This window comes from Glycine soja, chromosome 18, assembly GCF_004193775.1.
Source record: "Glycine soja cultivar W05 chromosome 18, ASM419377v2, whole genome shotgun sequence".
Classification (NCBI taxonomy): domain Eukaryota; kingdom Viridiplantae; phylum Streptophyta; class Magnoliopsida; order Fabales; family Fabaceae; genus Glycine; species Glycine soja.
In genome coordinates, this window is record NC_041019.1 from 33,959,309 (window position 1) to 33,971,872 (window position 12,564).

General features: G+C 37.3%; 1 protein-coding gene across 1 annotated transcript; it reads left to right on the top strand.

The window, feature by feature from the left end:
- Positions 1 to 3,870: 3,870 nt before the first annotated feature.
- LOC114395824 (probable mitochondrial-processing peptidase subunit beta, mitochondrial) lies at positions 3,871 to 11,500 on the top strand. Its single transcript, XM_028357684.1, has 9 exons — positions 3,871 to 4,688; positions 5,140 to 5,304; positions 5,418 to 5,555; positions 5,642 to 5,793; positions 5,875 to 5,983; positions 8,516 to 8,614; positions 9,770 to 9,835; positions 10,901 to 11,008; positions 11,109 to 11,500. Exons 1-9 carry the CDS (start codon positions 4,029 to 4,031, stop codon positions 11,193 to 11,195), a joined length of 1,584 nt encoding a protein of 527 aa, XP_028213485.1. The 5' UTR covers positions 3,871 to 4,028; the 3' UTR covers positions 11,196 to 11,500.
- Positions 11,501 to 12,564: the final 1,064 nt, after the last annotated feature.

Genomic DNA, 12,564 nt, shown 5'->3' on the forward strand with positions numbered 1-12,564 from the left:
TTATGAATATGTTTAGGATTGAAATCGAATTAGTTTAGGGATTCCTTTCCTAATTTCAACTTTAATCACAAATTTTTTGGATGATATTCCAACCTAATTTGTGATCCCTATGAATTTAGGGATTAATTCGATTGAAACAACTCTAATGACATTGATTGAACTCTCACAACATGATCATTCTCTACAGAACCGTGATAATTCATTTGCATATGATCCTAAGATAGATAAGACATTTGATAGGTTGAGTTGAAGTAATAGGAGTAGAAGTGTAGTTGTGCATGATAGTGTAGTTTTGGATAGTAGTACAATGCATACTGAATTCATTGTTGATTCTATTTTTGAACTTGTTTTTATTGCTTCTGATTCTAAAAAAATAGTGCTGATATAATGGTTGATAACAATCAAACTTTCAAGGAATTGGCTACACTAGATGTTATGTATCAACCTTGGTGTATTCAATATCCTAAGACTAAGGTTAGTTATGAGCTAAAGTCTGGACTAATCCATTTGCTACCACAATTTCATGGTCTTGTAGGTGAAGATCCTTACAAGCATCTTAAGGAGTTTCATGTAGTGTGTTCCACCATGCGACCACATGACATTCATGAAGATTATGTGAACATGAAAACATTTCCATTCTCTCTGGATGGTGTGGCTAAGGACTGGTTGTACCTTAAACTAAATACTATCAACACTTGGACATATATGAAGAGAAGATTTTTAGAGAAATTCTTCCCTACATCCCAAACAACATCCATTCGGAAAGAAATTTGTGGCATAAGGCAACAACATGGAGAGACATTATATGAGTACTGGGAGAGATTCAACAAGTTGTGTGCTACTTGTCCTCACCATCAAATCAATAAGCAATTGTTGATCCAGTATTTTTATGAAGGGCTTATGTTAATGGACAGAAGTATGATTGATGCAGCCAGTGGAGGCGCTTTAATGGACAAAACTCTTGTTGCTGCCAGACAATTGATTTCCAACATGGCAGCAAATTACCAGCAATTTGGTACTAGAGTTGTTGCACCATCTAGAGTTGCTACAAGTAAAGTTTATGTTTCTATGGTTACTGATAATTAGAGTCTAGAAAATAAACTTATGGAGTTGACATCCCTTGTGAGACAACTAGCCATTGGTCAACAAGAGAATGTGATGGCAGTCAATCAACCAAGGCTGTGTGGTATCTATTGTGCACCTAATCATCCAATAGATGCATGTTCAACACTCCAAGAAATAGAACAAGTTGTTAATGTTTCTGCCAACTTGGACAACCATTCAAACCTCAACGACAACAACAATATAATCTTTACTCCAACACCTATAATCCTGGTTGGAGAGATCGTCTGAACTTGAGGTATGTGTGAATGTATGTATACATGATTTTGATGATGCCAAAGAAGAATCAAACAAGGTTACTTCAAAGGATAAGCATTGCTTCAAGATTAATACAAGATTGCTTCAACAAACAAAGCCTTGCTTCAAGATTTCTTTAAGATCAAGCCTTGCCTCAAAACAAAATTTTTCCAAGACATGCAAGGCTCTGGTAATCGATTACCAGGCAGTGTAATCGATTACCAGAAGACAAGTTTGAAAAATAGCTGTTAAAAAAGGTTTTGAATTTGAATTTTGAACCTGTAATCGATTACCAGTAACGAAACTCTTGAAATTCAAATTCAAAAGTCATGACCCTTTAAAATATAACTATGTAATCGATTACCAGAAACCTGCAATCGATTACCGGTGGAAAAAAATTTCAGAAAAGGCTTTTTGAAAAGACACATCTCTTCAAACCATTTTGAAAAGGCACGAAGGGCCTATATATATGTGTGTCTGATTTCAAAAAGCAAGAGAGAGATATTCAAAGAGAACTTCATTGTCAAATGCTCTCTCAACAACTCTTAGGCAAACACTTGCAAATCTATTAAGAGTTCATTCATGAACTTCAATTGTAATATTCTTCTCTTAAAGAGAGAATTCTTCTTCTTCTTATTCAAAGAGATTGATTAAGGGACCGAGGGTCTCTTAAGTTATAAGGATTCCTAAACACAAGGGATGGGTTGTCCCTGTGTGGTTCAGACTTTGTAAAATGATTTTTACAAAGAGAGTAGAAAATCTCAAGTGGGTTGCTTGAGGACTGGACGTAGGCACGGGAAGTGGTCGAACCAGTATAAATCGAGTTTGCATTTCTCTCTTCCCTTATCTCATTTATATTATTGCAATCAATTTTATCTTGCATGTTTAAAGAGCATTGTTAAATTGATTGCTGCTTCTACTTTTGCATTCTGAGCCTATCATTTAGAAGAGGGTTAAAAGTTTGTTAATGGAGAATTAATTCACCCCTTCTTAAGATAACCGAGGCTATTTGTTCAACAGTATGGTCCTAGTCCACAACAACAACAGTAGACACAACAAGAACAACAATTTCAACCCTCCACCAGCAAATACTAAGCTCCTCCATTCAAACAACAACAATTCCAGCAGTCTACACATACACTTGCACAACCTGTGCAAAATAGCAGTTCTTAACCTTCCTTGGAGGAGCTGACGAAGCAAATGGCCACCAACAACATTCAGTTTCAACAAAATGTGAGTGCCACCATCCAAGACTTGCACACTCAGATTGGACAGTTAGCTACAACTGTCAACCGGTAGCAGCAACAAAGTTTTGACAATATTCTCGCATAGCTAATTATCAATCCAAAGGGGAATGTGAGTGCTATTACCTTGAGGAGTGGCATAGAGCTTCCAAAGCCCATAGATGTTGGTGCCAAAATTGATGATAGTGCCAAAACAAATTTTGCACAAAAAAGATATTCCTCTGCCTGATTCTTCTAGATCCATTCCTACAAGGAAAATGAAGCTTGATTCTAATCTTCTTGAGACTTTGAGAAGGGTGGAAGTCAATATTCCCCTCTTGGATGCTATCAAATAGATTTCAAAATATACAAAATTCTTGAAGAATTTGTGCACTCATAAAAGGAAGCATTGAATTTGTTGTGATGGCGCAGTCTTCGCTGGCCAGAGAGCTGCTTGTGGGGGAATAATTCATGATCAATTTGGAGCATTTTTTATAGCCTTTACCAATAAACTTGCGACATGTTCAATGGTTTAAGCTGAATTGTGGGCCATTTATTATGGGCTAAAGATTACTAATGAGAAGGGTGTTCAAGGAGATACGGCTTAGAACGTTCATATGGCTTGGATTTGTCCATTGCGGTGCAGTTCATATGGCTTGGATTTGTCCATTGCGGTGCAGTTCATATGGCTTGGATTTGTCCATTGCGGTGCAGTTCTCAAGGGAGGGATGCAATCGAAATCGTGGTTGCTATTCCCTATGCAATAAGGTAGTTGATATGGCTTAGAACGTTCATATCATCTGTTGCAACCATATCCTTCAAGAGGCCAATAAGTTACAAATTTGTTGGTTAAACATGAATAGGAGTTATTTAGATGGGGTTCATGTTTTTAATAGTCCTCCTGGTTGGGTTCAATTATTTATTTATGTTGATTGATGCATCTATTGTCTCTTTCTTTCTTGGGTTTTAGTTTGGATTTTTAGTCTCTTGTATTACATTTTTTTTATAATATTTAATTTATTACTTTAACATTATATTCAATTGATAATGGTAAATGTTAAATTTATTTTATTTTTTTATTATTTTTGAATAATTTTTATATTAGACAATTTTTCTATTCTTTTTTATATTACAACTACAACTTTTTTTTGGATACTGTATTACAAACTACAACAATTACAATGTATAATGGTAAAAAATATATTTCCTTTTTTAAGTTACATGAAGAAGAATTTTATTCCTAATAATGAAAAGAAAAAGTCTCCCACACTCTCTCTCTTGTCCCTAATCACTATTGTGAATTTGTCCCCAGTCTCTCGAGAACTAGAATACTCGTTCCACACCCAACTTTCTTTTATCTCTCTCTCCTCTCCACTTCATATATATATTCGCGATTTCTCTTCCACCGTGAAACCCTAGACCCGACTGCGAGCGCGGAGCCAAGCCATGTCCCTCAACCGCCTCCTTTCCGCGGCCCGCCGCTCCGACCGGCGGGCCTCCGCCCTCTCCTCCCTCCGATCCCTCTCCGCCTCCACCGCCGTGGCCCCCGCCGCCTCCTCCCCTCCCGCCCCTCCTCCCCCCACCGCCATGATCTATGACCGCGCTGCCGAGGCCGTGAAGTCCAAGCTCCGGCTGCTCGAGAACCCCGACCCCCGCTTCCTCAAGCACGGGTCCCCCCGGCCGACCCTCTCGGACCACACGCGCATCCTCTCCGCCCCCGAGACGCGCGTGACCACGCTCCCCAACGGCCTCCGCATCGCCACCGAGTCCACCCTCAGCGCCCGCACCGCCACCGTCGGCGTCTGGATCGACGCCGGGTCTCGGTTCGAGACCGAGGAGACTAACGGCACCGCGCACTTCCTCGAGCACATGATCTTCAAGGGCACCGAGAGGCGCAACGCGCGTGAGCTCGAGGAAGAGATCGAGAACATGGGAGGACACCTCAACGCCTACACCTCCAGGGAGCAGACCACCTATTATGCCAAGGTCACCGACAAGGATGTCCCCCAGGCCCTTGACATCCTCGCCGACATCCTCCAGAACTCCCGATTCGAGGAAAACCGCATCAGCCGCGAGCGCGAAGTCATTCTCCGGGAGATGGAGGAGGTACCACAACCCTCTTTTTAATTGTTATGCATTGTTAGTGTAATCAACTAATCATGTGTGATTGAATTTTAACCTAAATTCTTAGAATTTTTCTTGTAGGCACGTCATATTAGTAAATAGAGTCTTAACTAATAAAAAATCATCGTTAACAAACTTATCATACATGGCGATGTGTGATGGGAAGAAATGTAAAAACTCTTTATACTGGTAGTGCATTTAACTTAAATCTTTGGAGTTTATCTTACAGTCACTTTGTATTAGTAAATAGTGACAAGATAAAGGGATCAAATGTTAATGGACCAAGTGTATTTTATACTGATGGTGTTTGTAAATTAAACTTTTTTTTTTTTCTTTTGATGCTGATTTTGTGGAATCTTAGTGGGATGAGGTTTTTGTTGTTGCTGACGATGTTGATTTTTTTAAAAGGTTTGTTGTGTGAAACTGCATGTAGGTTGAGGGTCAAACTGAGGAAGTGATCTTTGATCACCTACACGCCACCGCATTCCAGTACACTCCTCTTGGAAGAACCATTCTTGGACCTGCTCAGAACATTAAGACAATCACCAAAGCCCATTTGCAGAGCTACATTCAGACACATTATGCGGCTCCTAGGATGGTATGTAGAAAATTAATAGGATCATGTGTGTATGTGTATTCTTGTTAGTGTGTAATTACTCTGAAGACACGGTCATTTTGTAACTTATATTCTGTGTGGGTTTTCTTTCAAAGGTGATAGCTGCATCTGGAGCTGTCAAGCATGAAGACATTGTTGAACAAGTGAAAAAGTTGTTTACCAAGTTGTCAACGGATCCCACTACCACATCTCAATTAGTTGCTAAAGAGCCAGCTATTTTTACTGGTTCTGAGGTAAGAATGTTTGTGTGGAGCGCATTTGAACCCATCTTTATGGTAAATTTAATAACTAATTTCTCTCTGTGTTGCTCTTAAAACAGGTTAGAATGCTTGATGATGATATTCCCCTAGCACAATATGCTGTGGCTTTTGAAGGGGCATCTTGGAAGGATCCCGATTCAATTCCTCTCATGGTCATGCAAGCTATTTTGGGTTCTTGGAATAAGACAGCAGGAGGTGGAAAACACATGGGGTATGTGACTTGAACGCCCCTTCCTGAAAAAGGAAAAATTCTCTCCCTGATACTAACTGAATGCATTTTGACTATAAACAGTTCGGAGTTAGCACAGCGAATTGGCATTAATGAAGTTGCTGAGAGCATTATGGCTTTCAACACCAATTACAAGGACACGGGTCTTTTTGGTGTTTATGCTGTTGCCAAGGTAAGACTTAGTGTGGTTTTTCTTATTGAGGTATTTCTTAAAACAAGGTAGCCCGTGTGATACTTTCTTTTAAGACTTGCCTGAAAAAGTCAAGGATTTTTTTTTGATAGGCAAAATATGTATGTATTATATATTATAGCAAATAAATCAGTACAAGTATATACATCCTAGAGTCATTTTGTGCAGAGCTATGGTGTCCTAATACAAGCTTTAGTGCAGGTATTAGGCAGCCATAGATTTATATCTAAACTAGGATCCCAACAAAAAAAAAAAATCTATAATCCAATTCCCCCATGTACACAAAACCCAGCCTTGATGTTGCTAGACCAGGAATGGAAAGGGATGTCAAATCCTTTTTCCAGATTTTAAGCCATGTCCTGTAGAAAAACAGTGCATCATCCATCAATTTTTTACCATTGAAGCTTTCATTTGAGAAGACTATCTTGTTACTATGGTACCATATGCACCAAGTCAGAGAAATCCACCACGTTTGCCATCTTCGTTGTCTGATACCATTGAGATTGAAGTATGAGTGTTGAAGAAAGTGCTCTCTTGGTGCTTCCGGGAAGACGCCTGCTGTGCTTAACCAAGACAACATTTCCCACCACAGTGGCATGGTTTTGACACAGCTAAAGAATAGGTGAGACGCATCCTCATCACAAATTCTGCAATATGGGCAGCAGACATCCTTCAGCTCCACGTTCCTTCTCCTCAAGTTAACCTTTGTTGGCAATCTATCCCGAATCAACCTCTAAGCAAAATGTGATACTTGGGATTTTTAGCTTCCATAGTGCAGTAAATACTTCGTCATGATTTTCATACATCATATTTTGATTGAGCAACATGTAAGCATTCCCCACTGTGTAGCTCCCACTTGGATCCCCCTCCCAAATCCAATTGTCTTGTTGCTGGACTTGTACTGTTAGTTCCTCTATATCCTCCATATATTTTGCAGCCATGTCCATCTCCTCCCCCTCCAAAAGTAATCTCCGCCACTAGAACTGTCATTCCCAATCTCCATTTGTTGCCACCTCTAGCTGCTGAATAAGTTGTTGAGAAATGCAGTACAGTCTTGGGTACTTCTCCAGCAATGGAACCCCCATCTTCCTATCCAGGTGGTACCAGCTAGCTCATTCCCTTGAGAGGTTGAACTAGTGAGCATGGCCCTAGGTTGACTATGATTTGGATTAGGATTCTTAGAATTCGGATTAACCCAGGTGTTTGAGGTTCTGACTGAACCAGTAGAGTATGAGATAGGCTATAATGTAGTGGGATCAATGAAAGCTAAAGATTCATGAGGATGGAAGGTCACATCAAACCGAAAATGGCAAACATTAGCTGCGTGCCCAAATTTAAGACATATTTGACATTGAAAATTTGCAAATCGTCCATCACCATGGCCCGCACCACGGTCCGAAAAGGCACCACGACTACCACTAGAATCACCAGTTTTATAGGTGTTTGCATGTAGTTTATCGAAGCAGAGTTCATCACCTGTGCTTCTTTGTTGTAGCGCATGAGTCGAGTTTCATGTCTGTAGAGCAACGCTTCAATCTCTGCGATGGACGGAGTTCGCTTTTTGCTTTCGATAACAGAAACCACCGACGCGTAATCTGACGGCAATCCTTCAAGTAGCGCTTCAACGTATTCCTCGTGATGAACAGGTACACCAACACTAGCAAGTTCATTCACAAACCCTTTGATTTTTCACAATTACTCCTCAATTGTTTTACCGTCAAGAGTAACTGCTCTCATGGCAGTGTGGAGCTGTGGTGCTCGAGTTTTCGTGTGTAGGCTAAAATGCTCATGAATTTTATCCCAAACCTGATAGGAATGATCTGAAGCAAGAACACGCGACAACACTGATTTAGAAAGAGTTGACTGCAGTCATATTAGGAGCGTTTGATCTTGGACCTCCCAGGCTTCATAATCAGGGTTGATTCGATCAGCAACATGATCATCCTCTATGAGATAATGAGGAGGAATAATTGGATTAACCATGAAACGTTGCAAACTTGCAATATGTGTGACTTAATAACCGGTTCAACGTGTTGACGCCAATGAAGATAGTTGAAATCATCAAGTTTTTCAGCCACAAAGTTGGGAAATGATTGAGGAATTGAACTGGAAGAAGCGGAAGCCATGAACACAGAACACTGGACCTTGCAAAGGAACTAAGAATTCGAAAAAATGGCTCTGGATACCATGTTGAATAAACTGAGAGAGAGAGAAGGAAGAGAAAACTTGTTGAACACTTATTCCCACTCAGTTTTTGAAATATAATACTTTATTTCTTCATTTCTGTACTCCTTTTCTCTTAAGGAATTGTCATTGATGCAAGTATACATATGTAATGGTTTTCAGTGTCTCGGCATATGTGATGGATGATCTAATTGTCTGATGTTTGAAAGAGAAGATATTTAGGTTGTGTTATACAATGTTGTATGTATACTCTGGCGCTTAGTTTCTTTATCTTTATATCCACATCTTCATTATAAACATTTTTCTCTCCTTAATTTGTTGTGTTTTCAGCCTGATAGCTTGGATGATTTGTCTTATGCTATAATGTATGAGACAACCAAGTTGGCTTATCGCGTTTCAGAAGATGATGTTACACGTGCTCGTAATCAGGTGGGTTTCTACTCCAAGTACTGATTCCTGGGCTTGCTAATTGAATGTGACAATGGAATTTGGCCGGTACTTTGTACCATGAAGCTTCACTTATGAATGGATGTATTTATTGTCCAAGATATGGTAGGAGTTATTTTGTGTAGGCATTTGATAAGTTTAGCATATTGCATCTACACTATTTATTTGCATGCAATTTTCTAATGAAGAACTTATATCCAACTTAAATTTGTTACCGCCACAATATATTTCTTGAGCTAGTTTCCTTTTTAAAACATTCAATTTTATTTGTAAAGGGTTGGATTTAAATTATATATGTGATGATTGGATATAACATCTGCATACTGGTGCAGATTTTGAATGATGAAAATTTCAGATAAATGGAACTGGTTATGGTATTTGTTCTGTAACTGGCTTTTTCTTTAATGACATAATGTGTGGTCTTCATTGAACACCTGTATACAGATTATATTAATGCATGAGTTGTAAAACTGACATGATCTGGCAGTGGCAATACAATTTCATAGAATCAATGGGTCATGGTTAATGTATGTGTGATGGGAAATTAATTTGATAGTCACTTCCTCTTATTTAATGATACTGGATTAAAAGTTTGTTCAAGTTTAGAAAAATATAAAGTTATACATGATTCATAGGTTATTAGTGGAATGTGTAACAGCATTTTACTCTGTCATTGCCTTTCCATTTCTTGTGTCACTTTTTGCTGTTTATAAGATTGAAAATTGTTTTCTAATGTAGGGAAAAATGTTTACCATATATCTTTTTATCTGCACTAAGTTCAGTTTGCAATTGCATTATAGTGCTGATATTTTCTTTTAAGCAGAATTTTTTTATGTTTAAGTTTGACCCCCTAAAAAATATGCTAACAATTATGAGTCCAATGTATGTTGTTTCTTGCTCACATTGCCTCCAACACAATCATTTTGGCTGATTTTGTATATAGCCTTTGGTATGCCCAAAGGTTGTTGAATTGTTTGATGTGCATTTATACTCCTTAAATATTTGTGCTGTTTTACATTACTTTTTGTTTTTATCTTTATCATAAATTAGTTGAATGTTGTATTACTTTCATTTTGTCAACGCATTTTTGTTTCTTGTTCATAGTGCTGTATTCACTTATAAATTTGTTTTTTGCAGTTGAAATCTTCACTGCTACTACACATAGATGGAACAAGCCCGGTGGCTGAAGATATTGGCCGTCAGGTACAATAAGATCTTACACATAACTTCATTAATGCCCTGTTTGGTAGAGGAGAGCAATAGGATGGATGAAAATAAAAGGGTGAATGGAAAAAGGTGATATATAGTGGAAATTAGAGATGTTTGGTTGAAGAGAAATAGAAAGATAAGTGGAAATAGGCGACAAATACCACAGTGGGTTCCACCAATTTTTAAATTATTTCCACTCTTTCCCTCTTATCGAACAACCCAATAAGATATTACACATAACTTCATTAATGCCCTGTTTGGTAGAGGAGAGAAATAGGATGGATGAAAATAAAAGGGTGAACAGAAAAAGGTGAGAAATTAAGTGGAAATTAGAAATATTTGGTTGAAGAAAAATAGAGAAATGAGTGGAAATAGGTGAGAAATACCTGTGGATTCCACCATTTTTAAAATTATTTCCACTCTCTTTCCCTCTTACCAAACAACCCAACTTAGTTCCATCCTCTCTCCCCCCTCCTATTTCTCTTATCAAACAGGTTGTAAGAGGGGCATGGGAGAATGTTTATTATAATTTAATTGAAATTTATTTAATTTTAAAATAAAAGTTAACAAAGAAATGCGGAAGAATAAAGTAGGGATAGATAGTTATTGTAGAATATAACTTTAATTTCCATGGGAATCCACTATGCCCACCATTCTCCATGGAAATAAGAAGCAAGACAATTGTGAGTAATTTATATCCTTTGGAATGTTTTTACACTTATACCAAACATGGGAAAGCGATATTTCCTAGTTTAGTTTCCTGGGAATATTTCTTGATTCCTTGAAACAAATGTGTCCCCTTAATTCTTGCTATTTCACAAATACCTCAAGCTGAACTGTGATAGATGATAGTGAAATACTTGATAGTGATAAACAAAACTCTTAGAAAATGGCACCTGTATAGCATCATTACTTAGTAAACAGCCTATTGATTGTAACATTCTGTGTTAATGTCGTTATTAACAATTTTCTTTTGCAATCTGTACTAAGCCTCTTTCTCTCAATATGTGCTCCACTGCCATTTTGATATTTCACTCTTTTATTTGTTCATGTTTTCAGTTACTCACATATGGTCGAAGAATCCCGTTTGCTGAATTGTTTGCTAGAATTGATGCTGTTGATGCCAGTACGATTAAACGTGTTGCCAATCGATTTATCTATGACAAGGTAATTATTGAAACGTATCCTTACTATTTAGTAGTAGAGACTAGAGACACCAAGTCATGTCTTTAGAATTTTTTTATCTTATCACATGTTTTTCTTGCAGGATGTTGTTATTGCTGCCATGGGTCCTATTCAGCGTTTGCCTGATTACAACTGGTTCAGACGTAGAACCTACTGGAACCGTTATTAGTTCATTATAGTTTTTTTTTTTGCCTCATTTCAACTTCATGGGAGGTCTGGCATAATGTTTTATTCTAATTTACAACATTTATGCCTCTGTTTTTCATTTATTTGTTATGGGCCTCTATTTTGTAACAATTTTGCAGTAATAAGTATGCTGTTGTCAGTGATGTAATTGGCATCCTTCGCAATTATTCCTCCTTGTCGAAAATGGTGTTTTGATTAAAAATTGCCTTGGTTTGTTTTGAACTTCATATTGGTTTTTGGACCCTTTGAACTTGTTGATTCAATAATGCACATGGATGGATTTGTGCCTAACACTGAAACAGATCAAGCTTGAGTAATATGATTGATTTGCTATATTATCTTGCATTAGTTTGACTAATAAGACTATAATAGAAAAATAACCACAGGGCTAACATGTTAAATCTGACATCGAGGAGAGTTGTAGAAAAAGTCCCACGTTCATGCTTAAGATCTGTTGAAAATTGAATATATTTTTTTAAAAAATAAATATTTTTCTTAAAAATAGTGAAATAAAAAATATTTTTAATTAGTATAAAAATGTTTTTCATGTAATTTCTTTCTTTCTTTTTCATTCCACTAAATAAGTGGAGAGAAATTTATCGTACCTTATTTTCATTCATTCAAATACTCCCTCCGGTCCTTATCACAACAATAAAGTCTTGTACATAAAACTTGGATCTCTATAATTTGACTTGGGAACAGTTGAAAATGAGTTGTGCATATTGCATAGTAAGCCACTAAGTCTCACATACACGTGTAAACCCCAGTCTGCTGAATCTGCCTTGCCTACAAATTGACTTATTGGACAAAAATTTGACATCGAGGAGAGTTGTAGAAAAGTCCCACGTTCATGCTTAAGATCTGTTGAAAAATTGAATATATTTTTTTAAAAAATAAATATTTTTCTTAAAAATAGTGAAATAAAAGAAATATTTTGAATTAGTATAAAAATGTTTTTCATCTATTTTAATTTGGAGATGACTATATATTCTAAATGAAATGAAATAAGCATGTTGCTCTCAAAAGAGGATAAAAGAATACTATGTATTTTTCTTTCACAATCTTGCTTTTTCTCATTTTTTTTTTCATTTTGGAAAGAAAATATAGCTTTCTTTTGTCTTATTCACAAAATCAATACTAGTGAAGTGAATTTAGAAAAACCCATAGCATAGTGGTGTAAAATGGTGCGGCATGTAAGATTTTATTGAGAGCGACAGGCACGGATCATGAGAGATACCATGATATTTGTTTCAAGAAAAAAAAAGTAAATTCAAAAAAATGTTCGAAAGAAGTCACACCTGGCCCAATTGCACTCACACTCACCCATCACACATCCATCCATCCATCTATTT